Source organism: Esox lucius, chromosome 25, assembly GCF_011004845.1.
Source record: "Esox lucius isolate fEsoLuc1 chromosome 25, fEsoLuc1.pri, whole genome shotgun sequence".
Taxonomy (NCBI): Eukaryota; Metazoa; Chordata; class Actinopteri; order Esociformes; family Esocidae; genus Esox; species Esox lucius.
The window spans coordinates 16,506,493-16,527,819 of NC_047593.1; the positions used below are offsets into that span (position 1 = coordinate 16,506,493).

Consider the following 21,327-nt stretch of genomic DNA (forward strand, 5'->3'; position numbering starts at 1 on the left):
TTCACAGTAACAGAGATTACAGAGAACAGACTTTACAAGCACACAAACACTAACACTTGTTGCACCCAAATGAATAACATCCTGCTAACAAGTATCAAACCCCTTGAAAGGTGTGAGATGTCCCTCATCAGGAAGACCACAAACCAAGTTCTCATACAGAAATAGCAGTCCACAAATGCCCTGTAATGAGAGTCAGTGTCATGGTCAGAGTGTCTCAGGTTGAGTGACTGCTGATTTCACCGAAAAACATTTCGCTTAAATATTTGATGTAATGGAACCATACAGAACATTGTTATCATGCATGTAAATATTTCACTACAGAAAGATCACATTTGGTGAATGTGGAAAGGCATGATACTTCAGGGTGACTTTACTGGTGACCTCTAACTGCTGTTTAGCTACTTCCTAGCCTGAGTACCAGATCAGTTTTTGTGGTCTTTATAATTTCTGTGCCCCCGGCACCAACATTTTTTGTCACTCAAAACAATGCAGTAACAGTTGTCCAGAATGTACTGTTTCCCAGTAACAATGACCTTCTCTGATCTATAACCCTCTGAACCCACTAAAGGTCTTAGTCTTAATCAAAAAAATAATTATCTTCTACAATGTCTGTATAAGCACATCATGTCAACATTAGATAACATTTCTGTAATACTCCTATTTCTATCTGAAATTGATAATTTAATTGTTGCCCGTGATTGTAACTGCGTGTTGTTTTATACATACATCTCTTATATTCTGTTTCCTCTCAGACTAACTCTTTTCTTATACTTGGTTTCCTCAGAAGCCAAACTCAACTTCAAGTGCAACCAGTCAGTGTCCTTCACTGGTGTATTATTGGATGAGAAACCAGCTTGTAATGTGTCCCAAATATTCAGTAGTTCATTCCAGGTGAAAGACATATGCATTGTTTCATTATGTACCAAACACAGGACCAGGGTCCAAAACAATGTGGCTGTCTAACTGGGCACCAACCAATAGTAAAGAGTCCAACCTGACTGTAATATAGTTCTCATGGAATGAGATTGTTGAGCTGAGCTGATGTCACACAGGAAGCTGTTAACCAACACTGCACAGCCCTTAGTTCTTCCTTTTATATGTTGGTATAGTGCTGTATGTGTCTTAGCTGACTGATGTCTAGACAAGATTATTTAGAGGTACTTGCACACAAGAAAACAATGTACTATGGACACAGGTCCCTTTCACAAACTTAAAAGGATATTTCGACCAAATTTCTTGTTGATAACTAAAATCACTAATGTGTAGCCTAAGTTAATTTTACCCAAAAATGAAATGTCACTTTACCAAAACCTCACTGTTCACCACTGCTGCCTCTGACCTTGTGGACTATGTACAAATATAATGGTTGGAGTCTGTGCCCTGTCCAGGTTTCTTTATATAAGGATTGAAGAATTATATCAAATCAGTCGAAACATAATTTTGATATCAGATTATAAAAGTTAAAGTGGAAAATATCCCTTTTGGAACCCAAATTAGGGAATATCTTCCTTTAATCATCTATGTTACTGGATATTTCCCCACCACATTAAATACCTGCCACTCTGAACTGTCTGAGAATCTATCACTAATCTGTTTTAGTGAAAGTCTGCCCTCTTCAGGCTGCTGGGCAGAATGCACCATGTCAAGGTGGTAAAGGTCTCATTGGTATGTTTGCTGGTCTCTCATGACAGTATTCTGGATATGCTTTATATTATGATATTATGAATTAAGTAAAATAAATGTCTACTCTATTTCATTTCATTATTTCTATGATGTGAGAAGCCTGAGCTAAAGCAAAAACATTATTTCTTGAATCCACCCAACCATTCACTGAATAGGTTATTTGCATATTCCTTCAACGTTAGCCTAAGCAGCATATATAGTGTTACATGTTTCTGTAGGCCTTACTTGTAAATGTCAAGTTTATCCTTATTTCCTTACGTATTCTGTTGAAGGCCTAGTTCTACCCTAACGATGCTTTCAGTAGAACCAAGGAATGTGGCTCATATCAATATATAGTGTGAGGAAATTTCTATAAAATACTTATAACCCCACGTATTATGAATATATCATTATGTAGGTTGAAGTTTAATTTTGTGAAATATTTTATAATCCCACATGTCACGAATATATCATTATGCATAGTAAAGTTTTAACTTGTGAAACATTAAGAAATGTTACTTATGTGAAGCCCAGATACACCGGCAGCGACTCCCTACATGATCTAGTCCGCCCACACGCGCAGCTGAACAGTGAGCTGAGCCCTTACTATGATGTGCACCACAGGAAGACTCCCTAATATGATGAGTACTGTACATGTCCTGTACACGGGCAGCTGCAAACCTGAACATTTATGACTATGATAAGTACTCTACATGTCCTGTACACGGACAGATGCAAACCTGAAAATTTATAACTGTGATAAGTTCATTGGAGGGGTGACCCAAAAATGAACCATAAAGTTGTCAAGAGTAAGCACATTTTAATTAAGAACATGCAGAAAGAACTAGAGAACAAGGGAAAAGGGCCCCAACTCAGGGGACTCTTCAAAGATGGTCAGATGGTGTTCTGGGTAGAAGTTTTTGTATAAAAGCCACGGTCCTGAGCTCAGTAGTTACAGGGGGTGTATCTGCAGAAGGACCTGGCTTTAACGTGTATGATCTTTCATTAAAGTCGATTGGATTCACAAGTTTCTGAGTTGAAGTGCTCTTTGTTTTATTCGTTGTGGACTTGGGTTTTCCACGACAATAGTTAGGTGTTTATGTCCACCCCCTGTTTGTGACCTCGGCAGATGTGTTTGTGATTTAGTAACTTCAAAGTAACAGTCCTTTTCTAAGCTGTGTTTCTGTAGAAACCACACCTGTACAAGTAAATGTCTTTTCTGAGCAAAGAGGATGAACAAAATAGTATAACAAGGTGCCCCTAGACATTTTAATGCTGATTCTGTATCTTAAAGACAACTAATCTCCATTGCAGAATTTGACAATTTCAGACATTTTTACATCATGGTAAAAGACAAGATTCTAACATTCACTGTGCTGTATTTCATTCATGTTTGGACTTTGGGTGTGGACTGTTACAACAACATGGTAAGTTACAACAACATTCTACACATAAGAGTTTACTGTGTAGAAAAACCAACACCTTTTGGACCATTTTCTGTCTTCCAATCACTGGAGATTTGCCTCCCTCAGCATGAGATTTTGTACCTTTCAACATGGCTCTTAACTTTCAATGGCAAATACAAGGGATGTATTAAAGATGCTTGAGAAGGTGAACAACTATTTTTTTAAAGAAGAAAGACACAGTGACTAACCAAATGACAGCCCAAATTGGACCAGTCCTGACGACCTAAACCTGATGGAGAGTAAATTATTTCCACAAACTTGCAGTCAGATGCTAATTCCATAAACACTCAGGTTTTTTGCCAAAATACCTTCATCAAAGCAGCACTGCTAAAAATAATAATGCAGGACATCCCACAAATACTACATGAATGTGTTTTAAAATGTTTGGTGTTATCTCCGAAAAGGGAACAATTTAAAAATATCTACTGGGAAAAAATTAGTAATGGAAATAAATGATGTCCAAATTACTGTAGCCTGCAGTATAAAATAACCACCCGTGGCCCCTACCTGGTTGTCCCTCTGGTCATGCTTCTGACCTGGATTAGGTTTTATAGACTCTGGACACAACCCAAATGCATTTACTAATTATTACAACTTGTACTCTTAACCCAGCACAGCCAGAAGAGGACTGGTCACCCCTCTGGACCTCTTAGGGAGTTTTTCCTGGCCACTGTACTTTCTGACATCTGCTGATGTAAAAAGGGCTTTATAAATACATTTGATTGATTTAAACTATTAGAAGGAATGGGGGCTCCCTTTGTTTCAGAACAGATCCAATCCTTCTTTGAATGCTGTTATAGAAGTCCTGATCTGTATCTAATGGGATATCAGACCATACTGCTTTTCTCCATAACTCAAGGGTCTAGATTTTGTGCTCCTCATTATAACATTAAATTCTACTGTGATGTTGAAGGCTGTGCTTTCCACAGCTGTTCTTGTTTGTTGTTGCAATTTGGCCTTATTCTGCAAAAGATATTATTATTACAAAGTAATGAACCATTTCTCTTCTTTAAATGAGACAAAAAATAGTCAAGAAATGTAATTTGTCACACTTTATTTAGTAAAATGGAAGCGCTTCCCTTAACTAATGACTCAGCAAATTAGCAAACACACTCAATTTGGAAACATATTAATCCCCAGAGATAAATTCTCTCATTTTGAAAACATCATGAAACCAACTCTGTTATTTGGACAAAGCATTAATTAAGAAATAAATCAATAAAGACATAAAAAAAAAAAAAACTAGAAATTGTTTAACAAACATATTCCAGACCTTTGCTTTCACACCCGTGACATAAAGTACAGGGGAGGAAGAGGTTACTGAGGAAGGAAGGATTTCGGGGGTGGAAGAAGAAGTTGGGAGGGGGGTGATGACAAAAGGCTGTAATTCATTCATAATTAATACATTTGATAACAGAAGTATGTTGCATCCATACAGTATGTGTCTTGGTCTGATACACAGATTAGAACAACCACCTCACTAATGTACTTCCATGTTTCATAATGAGGTCTGTATGTGACATCAGTCAGTAAACCCTTAAAGGTAATACAATGCAAACTACAGACACTGAACATGTTATTATTATTACATTTTGTAATTTTAAGAAGCATCAACAGCCTATGTGGTTGAATTAAATTCACTTTATAGATGACATTTTCTTAATATTTGATTGGCTTGTCACTACAGATTATACTCTGCTGAATGACTGACCATTTTGCAATTCAGATTACTTAAGGGTTTTTTAGTACTATTTAGTTTGTACACAGTTTTGCACCAAAGGCTATTATCTTTTTTTTTACTCACAGCAGTAATTTTGAAGACTTCGTAGGGTGGAATCAACACCTCTCTTTGACTGTTCCCCAAACCAGGGTAAGACTGTAGGTATGCGCCAAAACATGTAAATATTTCAAAGCAGGACTCTTCTCCAAATATTTTATTACTATTGTTATCCAGGGAGCTGGATGCAAAATATCCAAATCTCATCTCTTTGTTAACTTCACCAATATATATGTCCTTTGTTCTTCTGTATGAGGTTATACATTCCGGGTCCTTTTCCTTCAAAAGACGGACAGCATCAGTGAGCCAGAAATGTAGAGTATGGTACTGGAAGGTTGTTGTATACTGATTCTTTTGGGTGCGGACGTCTTCGTTGAATTTATCATATATCGGGGGTTTCTTAGCTGTATATGCACAGATGGCCTTGATGTGGTCATTTTCAAGTTCAGCATCATTAAACTTGTCTTTGTCTTTTTTGAATCGTTCCTTTACATCATTTAGACATGTCTTTGCCTCGTTCCAACTGTCTTTAAATGGGTTCTGCTTCATTTCTTTTTTAAGATATTCCTTTACTTTGTCCTTCATTTCTACAGTGCATCCATCATACATGTCATCAACAGCCTCCAGGACCATTGATAAGGGGATTTCCTTAGGAGAATATTTACCAGGAGAACCCTAAACACATACATTCATTTATTCATGGCAGGTTGTGTGCACATGTCTATCATGTTGTTGTTTTTCCATACTAAACCACACAAGAATATTTAATGAAAATGGTGGGCTTGTCCTTTCAAACAGATCACCCTTCCAACTGTACAGTATTGGATGCATCTATGATACATTAATGAACTGACTAATAGCTCCCCCTGCTGTGTAACAACATCAAGATGGGGTGATATATCTCAATTTCTGCATAAGATGTCGTAAGTTATAAACTAACTGCTGTTACTAGGGTTGGACAAAGTTATGAAACCATAAACACTGAGTATCCAATATGTCTGACAGTTATGAAACCATAAACACTGAGTATCTAATATTACTGTCAGTTGTGATGCCATAAACACTGAGTATCTAACATTATTGTCAGTTATGATACTCTAAACACTGAATATCTAATATCACTGTCAGTTATGATACTCTAAACACTGAGTATCTAATATCACTGTCAGTTATGAAACCATAAACACTGAGTATCAAATATCACTGTCATTTATGATACTCTAAACACTGAGTATCTAATATCACTGTCAGTTATGATACTCTAAACACTGAGTATCTAATATCACTGTCAGTTATGATACTCTAAACACTGAGTATCTAATATCACTGTCAGTTATGATACTCTAAACACTGAGTATCTAATATCACTGTCAGTTATGATACTCTAAACACTGAGTATCTAATATCACTGTCAGTTATGATACTCTAAACACTGAGTATCTAATATCACTGTCAGTTATGATACTCTAAACACTGAGTATCTAATATCACTGTCAGTTATGATACTCTAAACACTGAGTATCTAATATCACTGTCAGTTATGATACTCTAAACACTGAGTATCTAATATCACTGTCAGTTATGATACTCTAAACACTGATTATCTAATATCACTGTCAGTTATGATACTCTAAACACTGAGTATCTAATATCACTGTCAGTTATGATACTCTAAACACTGAGTATCTAATATCACTGTCAGTTATGATACTCTAAACACTGAGTATCCAATGTTACTGTCCTGTTGATGCCTTTGTGTCACATGAAGAATTGGAGCCCCCCATCTACTGACCATAATTTACACATTAAGTGAAAATATTATTGTTATTATTATTGGTTCTGGTTCTTTTCATTTGGAAGATACTCATTATTTACCTTCTTCTTCATTTCTACAGTGCATCCATCATAGCTGTCATCAACAGACTCCAGGACCATTGATAAGGGGATTTCATTATGGGGAGAATTTAGACCCGGAAAACCCTTTAAAAATAGATAGGAAACAAAAATAAAACATAAATGTATTCATGGCTGGTTGTGTGCACATGTCTACCATGCTCTTGTTTTTACATACTAAACCACACAACAATTTAGATATACATGGTGGGTTTGTCCTCTGAAACAGATCACCCTTCCATCTCTAATTTATGCATCTATGATATACTAAATAACTGACTAATAGCTTCCCCTGTTGTGTAACTCCACCCAGATGGGGTGAGTTTTCTCAATTTCTGTATAAGATGTAGTAAGTTATAAACTACCTGTTTTTACTATGGTTGGACATAGTTATGAAACCATAAACACTGAGTGTGCTAGTCACAGTTTGTCCATAATGAACATCATGTTCAAGCATAAGGGTGTCCATCAGTGCAGGTGGCACCAGGACACCCTAGGCCGCAGGTCGATGATCGACTTTGTTGTTGTTTCATCTGACCTGCGGCCATATGTCTTGGACACTCGGGTGAAGGGAGGGGCGGAGCTGTCAACTGATCACCACCTGGTGGTGAGTTGGATCCGATGGTGGGGGAGGAAGCTGGACAGACTCGGCAGGCCCAAGCGTACTGTAAGGGTCTGCTGGGAACGTCTGGCCGAGTCTCCTGTCAGAGAGATCTTTAACTCCCACCTCCGGCAGAGCTTCGGCTGGATCCCGAGGGAGGCTGGAGATATTGAGTCCGAGTGGACCATGTTCTCCACTGCCATTGTCGAAGCGGCCGCTCGGAGCTGTGGTCGTAAGGTCTCCGGTGCCTGTCGAGGCGGCAATCCCCGAACCCGGCGGTGGACAGCGGAAGTAAGGGATGCCGTCAAGCTGAAGAAGGAGTCCTATCAGGCCTGGTTGGCTTGTGGGACTCCTGAGGCAGCTGACGGTACCGACAGGCCAAGCGGGCTGCAGCCCTGGTGGTTGTGGAGGCAAAAACTCGGGCCTGGGAGGAGTTCGGTGAGTCCATGGAGAAGGACTATCGGCTGGCCTCGAAGAGGTTCTGGCAAACCATCCGGCGCTTCAGGAGAGGGAAACAGTGCCCTACCAACGCTGTTTACAGTAGAGGTGGGCAGCTGTTGACCTCAACTGGGGATGTCGTCGGGCGGTGGAAGGAATACTTCGAGGATCTCCTCAATCCCGCTGTCACGTCTTCCATTAAGGAAGCAGAGGATGAGGGCTCAGAGGTGGACTCGTCCATCACCCGGGCTGAAGTCACAGAGGTGGTCAAGAAACTCCTCGGTGGCAAGGCACCGGGGGTGGATGAGATCCGCCCTGAGTACCTCAAGTCTCTGGATGTTGTGGGGCTGTCTTGGTTGACACGCCTGTGCAACATCGCGTGGCGGTCGGGGATAACCTTAATATCTTTTTGTAGTTTAGTGCATTGAGATAGCAGAAATGGCAAAAATATTTAACAAACTGAGACATTGTAACCCTAACGAGTCACATGACACCGGGGAGGGAAAATGGCTCATTGGGCGTACTCACTTTTGTTGCCAGTGGTTTAGACATTAATGGCTGTGTGTTGAGTTATTTTGAGGGGACAGCAAATTTACACTGTTATACAGGCTATACACTCAGCTGTATCCTGTATATGCAAATTTCTTTATTATAATGTCAGAAAATTTTCATTGTTCACTGTGCAACATCGCGTGGCGGTCAGGGACAGTGCCTCTGGGATGGCAGACCGGGGTGGTGGTCCCTCTTTTTAATAAGGGGAACCGGAGGGTGTGTTCCAACTATAGGGGGATCACACTTCTCAGCCTCCCCGGGAAAGTCTATGCCAGGGTTCTGGAGAGGAGAATACGGCCAATAGTAGAACCTCGGATTCAGGAGGAACAGTGTGGTTTTCGTCCGGGCCGTGGAACACTGGACCAGCTCTATACCCTCTACGGGGTGTTGGAGGGTTCATGGGAGTTTGCCCAACCAATCCACATGTGTTTTGTGGATTTGGAGAAGGCATTCGACTGTGTCCCTCACGGCATCCTGTGGAGAGTGCTTCGGGAATATGGGGTCCTGGGTCCTTTGCTAAGGGCTGTCAGGTCCCTGTACGACCGAAGCAGGAGCTTGGTCTGCATTGCCAGCAGTAAGTCAGACTTGTTCCCAGTGCATGTTGGACTCCGGCAGGGCTGCCCTTTGTCGCCGGTTCTGTTCGTAATTTTTATGGACAGAATTTCTAGGCGCAGCCAGGGGCCGGAGGGTGTCAGGTTTGGGGACCACACGATTTCGTCTCTGCTCTTTGCGGATGATGTTGTCGTGTTGGCCCCTTCTAACCAGGACCTTCAGCATGCACTGGGACGGTTTGCAGCCGAGTGTGAAGCGGTGGGGATGAAAATCAGTACCTCCAAATCCGCTAGAGGAAGTGTCTGGGAAGAGGGAAGTCTGGGCATCCCTGCTTAGACTGCTGCCCCTGCGACCCGGCCCCGGATATGCGGAAGATGATGGATGGATGGACTTGTTCTTTTCCATGTTGTGGTGATCCCACAGGTCGAGCCTCTGAGGTTGTTAATCTTAAACTATGAGTGATGCATCTGCAGAGTCATTATCTCATTACACTAGAATAAGGTCAAAGCCGAAAACCCAGGAAGGTGCAAAGAAGCTAATGCCGGACACAAACACTCGCAAAGACAAGACACCCCAATCGAATCAGCTAGGTGACAGAATTTGCGCAGGCTGGAACAAATATAGACCACACACACCAACCAAAACAAACAAATGGTCATAGTAGCGAAGTGTCACTCGAGTGACAGTTCAAAAGGGACCCCTCAATTTAAACATTTCAATATGTAGGGCTTAAAAATTTACTGATACTCCCAATTGTGTCTTACCATCATTAAGTACACACTTAATGTAAAAGCATTGAAGAGAAACAGCACAGCAAAGTAAAGGATCTTGTCTCTTGCCATGACTATATCAGAACCTGTAAAGGAAACATTGGTATACAAGTTGTTAGCAGTAGCTCTAAAATCCAAATTTAAAATCATAAGAAATTATGATAATTATCACTGTTCCGTCCCAGAAAAAGGATGTTCAAAGTCATACTCCTTATAGTGTTACAACTTACGTTACTGATCTCTTGTTCCCCTTAATCACAGACCATCCTGAATAGATGAGTCTTTAGTAGACACTTGAGTCTGCATTTCTAACCTAAATTGGCAAATCATTCCACAGTAGTGGAGCTATGAGAGAAGGCCCTGCCTCTGGCTGTTTGTTTAGAAATTCTAGGTGCAATTACAAGGCCTGAATCTTGCGATCGTAGGTTCCGTGTAGATATGTAGGGCTGGATCATTTCAGCCAGGTAACTAGGAGCAAGTCCATATATTTGATTAATTGAGTAGGTTAACAATAAAACCTTAAAATCAGCCCTAACCCTAACAGGCAGCCAGTATAAAGAGGCTAGTAATGGAGTAATGTGTTCAAATGTTTTAGTTCTAGTTAGGATTCTAGCAGCCGTGTGCAGCACTAATTGAAGTTTATTTATTGATTAATCAGGATAACCGGAACGAAGAGCATTGCAGTAATCTAAACTAGAAGTAACAAAAGTGTGAAAAAAAAATTCTGTATCAGTTTTTGTTAAAAAAAAAAAAAAAAAAACTGATACAGAATTTTTTTTTTCACACTTTTGTTACTTTTTTTTTTTTTTGTTAAGCCCTCCCGTGGGCTCACCACCCACAGGAGGGACCATAAGGGGCCAGTGCAGAGAGGATCGGGCGGCAGTCGAAGGCGGGGGCCTAGACAACCCGATCCCCGGACACGGAAACTAGCTCTAGGGATGTGGAATGTCACCTCGCTGGCGGGGAAGGAGCCTGAGATGGTGCGTGAGGTTGAGAGGTTCCGACTAGAGGTAGTCGGGATCACCTCTACGCACGGCTTGGGCTCTGGAACCACACTCCTTGAGAGAGGATGGACTCTTCACCACTCTGGAGTTGCCCATGGTGAGAGGCGGCGGGCTGGTGTGGGTTTGCTTATAGCTCCCCAGCTCTGCCGCCATGTGTTGGAGTTTACCCCGGTGAACGAGAGGGTCGTTTCCCTGCGCCTACGGGTCGGGGATAGGTCTCTCACTGTTGTTTGTGCCTACGGGCCGAACGGCAGTGCAGAGTACCCGACCTTCTTGGAGTCTCTGGGAGGGGTGCTGGAAAGTGCTCCGACTGGGGACTCTATCGTTCTACTGGGGGACTTCAACGCCCACGTGGGCAACGACAGTGATACCTGGAGGGGCGTGATTGGGAGGAACGGCCCCCCTGATCTGAACCCGAGCGGTGTTCAGTTATTGGACTTCTGTGCTAGTCACAGTTTGTCCATAACGAACACCATGTTCAAGCATAAGGGTGTCCATCAGTGCACGTGGCACCAGGACACCCTAGGCCGCAGGTCGATGATCGACTTTGTTGTCGTTTCATCTGACCTGCGGCCATATGTCTTGGACACTCGGGTGAAGAGAGGGGCGGAGCTGTCAACTGATCACCACCTGGTTGTGAGTTGGATCCGATGGCGGGGGAGGAAGCTGGACAGACTCGGCAGGCCCAAGCGTACTGTAAGGGTCTGCTGGGAACGTCTGGCCGAGTCTCCTGTCAGAGAGATCTTTAACTCCCACCTCCGGCAGAGCTTTGACTGGATCCCGAGGGAGGTTGGAGATATTGAGTCCGAGTGGACCATGTTCTCCACCGCCATTGTTGAAGCGGCCGCTCGGAGCTGTGGCCGTAAGGTCTCCGGTGCCTGTCGAGGCGGCAATCCCCGAACCCGGTGGTGGACACCGGAAGTAAGGGATGCTGTCAAGCTGAAGAAGGAGTCCTATCAGGCCTGGTTGGCTTGTGGGACTCCAGAGGCAGCTGACGGGTACCGACAGGCCAAGCGGACTGCAGCCCGGGTGGTTGTGGAGGCAAAAACTCGGGCCTGGGAGGAGTTCGGTGAGGCCATGGAGAAGGACTATCGGCTGGCCTCGAAGAGATTCTGGCAAACCATCCGGCGCCTCAGGAGAGGGAAACAGTGCCCTACCAACGCTGTTTACAGTAGAGGTGGGCAGCTGTTGACCTCAACTGGGGATGTCGTCGGGCGGTGGAAGGAGTACTTCGAGGATCTCCTCAATCCCGCCGTCACGTCTTCCATTGAGGAAGCAGAGGATGAAGGCTCAGAGGTGGACTCGTCCATCACCCGGGCTGAAGTCACCGAGGTGGTTAAGAAACTCCTCGGTGGCAAGGCACCGGGGGTGGATGAGATCCGCCCTGAGTACCTCAAGTCTCTGGATGTTGTGGGGCTGTCTTGGCTGACACGCCTGTGCAACATCGCGTGGCAGTCGGGGACAGTGCCTCTGGGATGGCAGACCGGGGTGGTGGTCCCTCTTTATAAGAAGGGGGACCGGAGGGTGTGTTCCAACTATAGGGGGATCACACTTCTCAGCCTCCCCGGGAAAGTCTATGCCAGGGTTCTGGAGAGGAGAATACGGCCGATAGTAGAACCTCGGATTCAGGAGGAACAGTGTGGTTTTCGTCCAGGCCGTGGAACACTGGACCAGCTCTATACCCTCTACAGGGTGATGGAGGGTTCATGGGAGTTTGCCCAACCAGTCCACATGTGTTTTGTGGATTTGGAGAAGGCATTCGACTGTGTCCCTCGCGGCATCCTGTGGAGAGTGCTTCGGGAATATGGGGTCCTGGGTCCTTTGCTAAGGGCTGTCAGGTCCCTGTACGACCGAAGCAGGAGCTTGGTCCGCATTGCCGGCAGTAAGTCAGACTTGTTCCCTGTGCATGTTGGACTCCGGCAGGGCTGCCCTTTGTCACCGGTTCTGTTCGTAATTTTTATGGACAGAATTTCTAGGCGCAGCCAGGGGCCGGAGGGTGTCAGGTTTGGGGACCACACGATTTCGTCTCTGCTCTTTGCGGATGATGTTGTCGTGTTGGCCCCTTCAAGCCAGGACCTTCAGCATGCACTTGGACGGTTTGCAGCCGAGTGTGAAGCGGTGGGGATGAAAATCAGTACCTCCAAATCCGAGGCCATGGTCCTCAGTCGGAAAAGGGTGGCTTGCCCACTTCAGGTTGGTGGAGAGTGCCTGCCTCAAGTGGAGGAGTTTAAGTATCTAGGGGTCCTGTTCACGAGTGAGGGAAGGATGGAACAGGAGATTGACAGACGGATCGGTGCAGCTTCTGCAGTAATGCGGTCGATGTATCGGTCTGTCGTGGTGAAGAAAGAGCTGAGCCGCAAGGCGAAGCTCTCGATTTACCGGTCAATCTACGTTCCTACTCTCACCTATGGTCATGAGCTTTGGGTCATGACCGAAAGGACAAGATCCCGGATACAGGCGGCCGAAATGAGCTTTCTCCGCAGGGTGGCTGGGCGATCCCTTAGAGATAGGGTGAGAAGCTCGGTCACCCGGGAGGAGCTCAGAGTAGAACCGCTGCTCCTCCACATCGAGAGGGGTCAGCTGAGGTGGCTTGGGCATCTGTTTCGGATGCCTCCGGAACGCCTTCCTGGGAAGGTGTTCCGGTCCCGTCCCACCGGGAAGAGACCCCGGGGAAGACCTAGGACACGCTGGAGGGACTATGTCTCCCGGCTGGCCTGGGAACGCCTCGGTGTCCCCCCGGAAGAGCTGGAGGAAGTGTCTGGGGAGAGGGAAGTCTGGGCATCCCTGCTTAGACTGCTGCCCCCGCGACCCGGCCCCGGATAAGCGGAAGATGATGCAAATGCAAATGCAAAAAATGCAAAAATGCAAATGCAAGTTTTTGTTAAATGCAGTCTGGTCCAGGGGCATGAAATTGAATGGAATAGCTTGATAATGTCCAGCCTTACATACATATCTACGTAAATATCTAGAACAAATACATCCATATATATAATCATGTCAAGTGCTTGACTTAAGCAAGAATGGTCTTCTATTTTTGGCAAACGTTCTGTTTCCTTTCTAAGGCAAAAGAGATCTGAGATAGGCTAATTTAATGGAACAAGCTTCATTAACACATGCATTTTGATGAACATAGTGTAATATGTGATTTGTCAGTTCCTGCACTTATTTTATCCCAAGTCAAGTGCTGGTCATGTAATGTCTGTATTTTGTTATTATGTTTCTACAGTACATATTTCAACTTCAGATACTTTTCTCTTCCAACTACTATTAAGCAAAACAGTCTGCATATTTTGCTCACTGTTTCCCTGTCTGCCATATTCTAGCATATAATTAAATAACACTATTGAGTGTTTAGTTTTATAGTCGATATGAGATTCACCAGATATCTTTAGCAAATGTCACATTGGTTGCTAACACCTTATAATCAGAAAATGTTTACAAATATCACAACATGTATTATTTCGTATGAATTCATTATTTAACAATGTATATTATATAAATGTGCTATTTGTGTGGAATAACTTGGTCCCTGATAGTCCCTGATTTGTTTCATTTGAGGAATTGAACTAATGTCTATATCATATTGTATGCTTTGTCTACAATAATTGAACGACCTAGAAATCAAAATGTCATTATTTTCTCTTACAATTTACATAAACACATTGTATTACTCATAGATTTTATTACAGAAAAGTTTTTATGAAATACAGTCTTAAGGAACAACATGACATGTCAAACTGAAAACCAGATTTGATTGATTTTAAAATAGTCGTTTGAAACTTACTTTTGCCTTCTGGTTTATTTGGATTTCATGAGCAGTATGTGTACAAGTGTGCACTCAGTGGAAGTTTTGTAGAAATGAGATGGAATGTAATGGGTTGACTTGATCTTGAAAGTTGCTTAACTCCTCCTGTCTCTTTCCAGTCAGTCAGGATATTTCTTTTCACACCTGAACATTTGCATAATGACAAGCAGTATTGCATGGAAACAAGATGACATTTCAGTTCCAGTGAAACGTAACATAACTTCTCAATTGAGAACACACCTCAGTGGTGTGAAAAGGCATGAGGACAATGGCAGAGTTTCTGACTTAAGTCCCCTCTTCAGCAAGCGAAATGCATGTTCAGTCAGATTTAAATCAGGAGATTTACTTGGACATTCAAAAACGTTCCTCCCATTTCCCCCAATGAACTCCTAGGTTGCGATCGCGTTGTGTTCTGGGTCATTGTCTTGTTGCATTGTGAAGCTCCACCCACTAAAGATTAGTGAACTAGTTCCAGAAGCATCCATACATGCCATGACACTTCCTCCTCCATGCTTCACGATTAGGTTGTACTTTATGCTTTTGGATCATTGCAGTTTCCTTTTTTCTCCACACTTGACTTCCCATCTCTTTGATATTGATGTCATCCCATGCTCATCAGTCAATAAAAACTGTACTGGCTGAGCTCTGTACTTTTTAACAAAATCTAATCTGGCCTTTCTATTCTTGGTGCTGATCAGAAGTGTGCATCTTTCAGTGTAGCCTTTGTAATTCTGCTGTGAACAGTTGTGACAACTGCGACCTCTGCTGGTTCACCTCCCCCTGCAGCGGGCGGGCCCCAGCGGTCGACGTCACCAGCCTTCTGACACCACCGTTTCATCATACATTTCACCTGTGTCTCGTTTAGTGCACCTGTTCCTCATCATCACTGTTTCCCCCGGTATATATGTTCCCTCTGCTCCCCCTGTCTTTGTGTGTGATTGTCTCTACCTGTGTTTAGAGCTGTGCTACGCTTTGTTAAGCTTAGGCTGTACATTTTCGAGTGGATACTATTAAATATCCTTCCACCACGCCTTCTCCTGCTCCTCCTTGCTCCTCAAACCCCGAAGCCGTGACAGAATCACACACCCAAAGAAATACAGCAAGGATATGGAGCCTACAGGAGCCACAGGCGAGGTCGGTGTTGCGGAGGCGGTCCAAGTACATTCAACAATGCTGGCCAGCCTAGGCGCGGCAATGGACAACGTCTTGAAAGCGGTACAGCGCCTAGAGCTGAGCCAGCAGACCCCGCAGCACCGGCCGTTTCTCCGCCTGCCCCTGCCTCGCCGCCTAGCATGGGGGCACTGCATCTCCCCTTGCCCAGGGACTTCGACGGGGCGGCGGACCGCTGCCAGGGATTCCTCCTACAACTGGACATCGCGCTCCAGGCGATGCACCCTGCGCCGACCGAGGCTCAGAAGATCACCTCGCTCGTCTCCTGCCTGTCCGGAAAAGCCCTGGAGTGGGCCACCGCCGTCAGGAACACCGAGCAGCCCACCCAGGGCAGCTACGCCGATTTCACACAAATTATTTATCTGTATGATAATACCAACTTTGACAAAACAAAGCGTGTTCATAAGTGGTGTTGGCAAAATGTGCATCATGAGATTATTATGATTTTATGGAATTCACATTAACAGAGATTAGAGATCAGACTTTACAAGCAACCAACCACAGACCCAGTTTGCACCCAAACTAATAACATCCTGCTAACAAGTGTCAAGCCCCCTGAAAGGTTTGAGATGTCCCGCATCAGGAAGACCACAAACCGAGTACTAATACAGGAATAGCAGTCCATAAATGCAGAATATAAGAGAATAATCTAATGCAAACATTTAATGCAAATGAAACAGTTGTCATGGTCAGAGTGTGTCAAGTTGAGGTTAAGGTTGTTGTCTGTGTTTCGGATTCGACCACTTTTTTGTGCATATATACAGTCAACCAGACATGGGACCAAGTCACCATTTTGAAAGTCCTGAGCATGTCTCAAGTCATAACCTTCGGGTCAAATTGAATCAAGACAATGTTGGGTTTCAAGTCCTCAAGCCAATGATTAAGTATACTCTGAAAATGTTAATGGGAATGTGTATTTCCTGTTTCTCTTACACTGCCAGTACACCAAGACAAAAATACTGTGTATGATGGCATCGATGAGAACTACGTGTCATTTCTGTATGTGAAAATTAACAAACCACCAGATCTCACCCACAAACTTGCTAACTGACAGGATGATCTCGAGTCTCACAACACCTTCTAACTTCTTTGAAATCACACTACGTGCGCTCTGGTAGATGGAAAACTACTTGCCGAATAAAGAGTTATACAGATCTGATATCACTGATACTGGCCACATTCCTGGTTGAGTAAACATGAAGATAAGACCCCCAGGATAAGCTAAAATACATCAACAGATCACAAGTTAATAGAACAGAGTCACAGTACACAGCTGCATAATAGACTGCAAAAATACACTATCATACCATACAAGTGTCTTTTAGCAGTAATACTTCTGTGTGCTTGATTAATGTAGTGTGGAAGGGAGTTTCTGTGATCATGTTTCTGTTATCTACTGTTTTACTGTGACATTTTTAAACTTGGGGACCCTGAAGACACAACTGGACGCTGTCTTGTAGGGTGAACATGGATATTTGAGCTGTATGATTTCATCATGTAGGCAATTAGAATTTTTCATTACAGTAATATTTCTCATAAAAAATAAAAGAGACTTGTCAACCCTCAACCAGACGAACAGCATGCATGTTGTTTAGGGCAATTTAAAGTTAGGCCATCAAAAGAACATACATTTATGATAAAATGTCACCAAAGTTAACCATTGCTTAACAACACTGTTCCACAGCCCCTGAGGCCTTGTCATCCTCAGAAAGGTTTAGCGATGTGTAACCGTGGTTCGAACTGGCAATCTTCCACATCTTAGACAGGCACACTAACATCTGGTCCAGTGAGGAATCTATGCCGGTTTTATCACAACATAAATATGTTTGAAGTGATTTTTCCTAAGTAATCCTACCCAAACCATAACCCTAACCTTAACCCCATTGCTGTGATACCTAACCTTAACCCAAACCCTAATCTGAACCCCAGAGCTGTGAGACGTAACCCTAACCAAACCTTAACCTAACCTTTTTTTGTTTACTAACCATAGGCCAAACCTTAACCCTAATCGTAACCCCGGGTGCTGTGAAATCTAACCTTAACCCTAACCCCAGTGCTGTGATTCATAATGTTAACATAACGTTAACGATAAAATGCTTTTATAACATATTCTTGCTAGCTTGTTATTGCTGTTACTCATCGTAAATCCCCATGTCTAGTTTGGGGCAGTGGTTAAGGCAACTCCTGTATCATCGAAATGTTGCCAGTTCGAAACACAGATCTCACATTTTGTTAAAAGTATCGTCTTTCATAGCGTTCGTAAATATCATAAGTTTGTCTGCCGTTCGTATATTATTTTAAGTTTTAATAGCGCTTGAAAACATTTGATATGTTTCAATAGTGTTCGTAAGATATGTTATGTTTTAATAATTTGTAATGTATCACGTTTTGGTGGCGCTTTGTAATGTAACCTAACGTAACGTCACATATCATAAGAAATCGGGTGCCGTGGATTTATGTAAAATACTCTACGTAATTTCCTGAGACCTGGTTGCCAGTTCTTATGACCTCTCCATTGTAACTTGGGTGGTTCTGGTCTAACAGTATGACGACATGGAAGGACAACCAGCAGGTGAAGAACATGGCTATCAGGACAGTCATTACTCTGAAGGACTTGGAGGACACGCTCATCCTTCGTGTGGTTCTCAGTCACAGAATAATAAAAAGTGTAACAGAAGATTATGATGAGGAAGGGCGTTTCAAAGTCACCTATGAACACAAATGTTTCGCCCGCGAACATAAAGCGTGTGCTGAGGGCAACAGACTAAACCCAGGTCAGGACCACCACAAAATTATAACAAGTCAAGTTCAAGTTACTTTATTTATACCTGAAGGTAGATTTTGTTTGCAGTAGAGTCCTCACACATCATATAAATCATCAACAAGAATACAAAAAAGAAAAAAGAAAAAGAGAAAAAATTCTTACTGGTCCAGAATAAAATAAATACATAGGCTACATAGAATAAAGTTAGTGACAGTAGAGTCATAAAATAGAGTCATAAAAACTAAGACCACAATGAAACTAGAGTTTATTTCTAAAACTAATGGCTGCAGGGACGAAACTATTTTTGTGTCTTTTTGTTCTACACCTGGGGACTATGAACCTACGCCCAGAGGGTAGAAGCTGGAACTCTGTGTGCAATGGATGAGAATTATCATTTAAAATCGAGCTAGTTATTCGGTGTAGCTGTTTTATGTACAAGGTCTCCACATTAAGCTGGGGATCACCTATCAGCCGGCTGGACCACTTTACTAATTTATTGAGCGAATTTTTATTTTTCAAGGTGAGATTCCCAAACCAGGCTGCTAGCGCAAAAGATAAGATTGACTTGATGAAGGCATGATAAAAAAGGGTCATGATGGACTTATCAATGTGAAATTGATTCAGTTTCCTCAAACAGAACAAACGTTGATGCCCCTTTTTACAGATTTCTTCACAGTTGGTACCAAATGTAAGTTTGGAGTCTATAACCATCCCCAGGTATTTATACGATTCAACACACCCTTGATCGATGTAATTTCTTGTGTTTGAGTTGTTTTTCTCCTAAAATCGATAAACATGTCCTTTGTTTTAACTACATTTAGTTGAAGGTGGGACGCCTCACACCATTCAACAAAGTCATTAATGACTGGGCCGTGACCTGTTTCACTGCATTGGAGCAGGCTAACAATTACTGAGTCATCTGCATATTTAATTATAGTCCTGTTTCCCCACCTGCTCTGGCACATATTTGTGTACAGGATAAAAAGAAGAGGTGAGAGTACGCATCCTTGTGGGGAGCCTGTTGATGAACAGACTTTTTCTGAGAGACTGCCATTCACTCTCACTCTTTGTGTCCTGTCCGTCAAAAAGTTAAGGATCCAGCCAACCAGGTTTTTACTTAAATCAAACTGTTCCAGCAGCCTTGTGGTTAAGATATGAGGTTGAATTGTGTTAAAAGCCGAGGAGAAATCAATAAATAAAAGTCTGGCGTTAGAGCCATTGTTATCTAAATGCTTAAAAAGTAAATTAAGTAAAGTGACTGTGGCGTCTTCTACCCCCCTACGGGGTCTATAAGCAAATTGCAGAGGGTCGAGTGAATGCTCAGTTTTTCTCAATATTTCAGACCTCACTAATTTTTCAATGCGGACTATGTTAAGCAAAACCAGAGCAACTTAAATAGACATCACGGCACAGCTCCCAATGATTGGGGAGAACAGAACTGTAGCGCAGAGATGCCAAGAGGGATGCCCACGGTGAGGCCCTGGCTGTGGCCCCCGGGCGTTTAGAGATGCCTAGAGGCCCTCAGCCAGGACCTGTCAGAAGGAGGTTAAACATGAGCAGAAAATAACAAGAGTTAGCATCCTTTTCCATGTGAACACATAAGCTCCTGAATTTAGTTCTGTTCACCAAATATCTACGATCTGAACCTGTCTCATACCAGATACTTAATACCATGGGCTACAACTATCATATTGGCATCAAGAAACATAAAAACATTCTCAATTGTTCCTTTAAATATTCCATAAAAAAGACTGTATGTTTAAATGTGGATATTAGTCATCAGAGAGACTTTACTGGTGATCACTGACTGCTTTTAAACCCATTCTTAGACTGAGTCCTAGATCTATCAGTGCAGTCTTGCATTCTTCTATGCCAATGTCAAACCAAACAAAGAAATATGATGTTTTTGCACAAATTCACTGTGAGACATTATAACCACACCCATCAGCCTGAAGTCTGTCTGACAAGATTTCACTTATCTGTTATAGTGAAAGACTGCCCTCTTCAGGCTGCTGGCCAGAATGCACTGTTTCAAGGCAGTAAAGTCCTCTGGGTGTCAGTGACATATTTCTGGGTATGTTTTAGGCAGTATTTCAGTATTCTTTCAATGAATTACATCAATTAATTATTTTGGATTTATTTACTTTATTATTTTGAAGTTGTGAGAAGCTTGAAATAGCAGGTCACTTGCATGTTCCTCAATGTCGAACGCCAAACACTTTCAGACAAGGCCGGAACCACAATCTGTAGGTGAATCGGTGCCACATTTCAAATCAGATTCAGCAGAATATGGTTCTAAATAAGGTTTGGTTATAGATGTTAATGAAAAGGGACTAAAATCTAATCTCCCATAGTCGGGCACATGGCAGATCTACCAACTGTTTTTCGGAATCTCCTGTAAAAAGACAGGAAGTGAGAGTGTTATATTTCCAGATCTGAAAACCTATCATCCTAGTGAAGTTGCCAGTGTGTCTATGCTCGCCTGCCATTAAATGTCTGAATAAAGTCTAGTTTTACCGCTTCATCAATGCTCTCAAATGAAAATCGGATTCACAGCCTATGGCCTATGTGTAAACTCAACAAGTAGCCACTAAAATGTTTGGTTGTTTGGTTTACATTTATTTGATAGTACGTTCTCAATCAATCATATAATCTTGGCAGCTAGCTGTATTAGTGATAAGAAAGCTAGTAGTCTTTTGCCTCTGTTTTTTGATTACATCAGCTCCAACCATGAAGATGTACATAAATATATATGTAAATAGACGAGTAAGGTGTTGGGCTAACACGAGCTGTCAAAACAGCTTCAGAGTCTATGAAACTGCTAGAGGGATGGAAAATCATTCTTCCAAAAGATATTCCCTCCTTCAGTGCCA

At 42.7% G+C, this 21,327-nt stretch overlaps 1 protein-coding gene across 2 annotated transcripts; it reads right to left on the reverse strand.

Annotated features, from left to right (window-relative positions):
• Positions 1-4,185: 4,185 nt before the first annotated feature.
• On the reverse strand, positions 4,186-14,532 carry LOC106024943 (ecto-ADP-ribosyltransferase 5-like). Of its 2 annotated transcripts, XM_029118400.2 has the most exons (4): positions 14,500-14,532; positions 9,706-9,797; positions 6,781-6,885; positions 4,186-5,580 (listed from the first exon to the last, which is right to left on the reverse strand). In XM_029118400.2, exons 2-4 carry the CDS (start codon positions 9,781-9,783, stop codon positions 4,810-4,812), a joined length of 954 nt encoding a protein of 317 aa, XP_028974233.2. In that variant the 5' UTR covers positions 9,784-9,797; positions 14,500-14,532; the 3' UTR covers positions 4,186-4,809. The 2 variants fall into 2 exon arrangements, with proteins under 2 accessions (XP_028974233.2, XP_034146938.1); XM_034291047.1 differs by lacking the exon at positions 14,500-14,532 and having other exon boundaries at positions 9,706-10,051.
• Between the last annotated feature and the right edge of the window lie 6,795 nt (positions 14,533-21,327).

What these genes read in the sequence shown, in the direction of transcription:
- LOC106024943 (XM_034291047.1), bottom strand. Translation starts at nt 9,861, where the DNA reads ATGATTTTAAATTTGGATTTTAGAGCTACTGCTAACAACTTGTATACC. An exon ending in TAAGTGTGTACTTAATGATG is followed by an intron (nt 6,886 to 9,705) that starts GTAAGACACAAT and finishes CTATTTTTAAAG; the next exon opens with GGTTTTCCGGGTCTAAATTC. An exon ending in CTGTAGAAATGAAGAAGAAG is followed by an intron (nt 5,581 to 6,780) that starts GTAAATAATGAG and finishes GTATGTGTTTAG; the next exon opens with GGTTCTCCTGGTAAATATTC.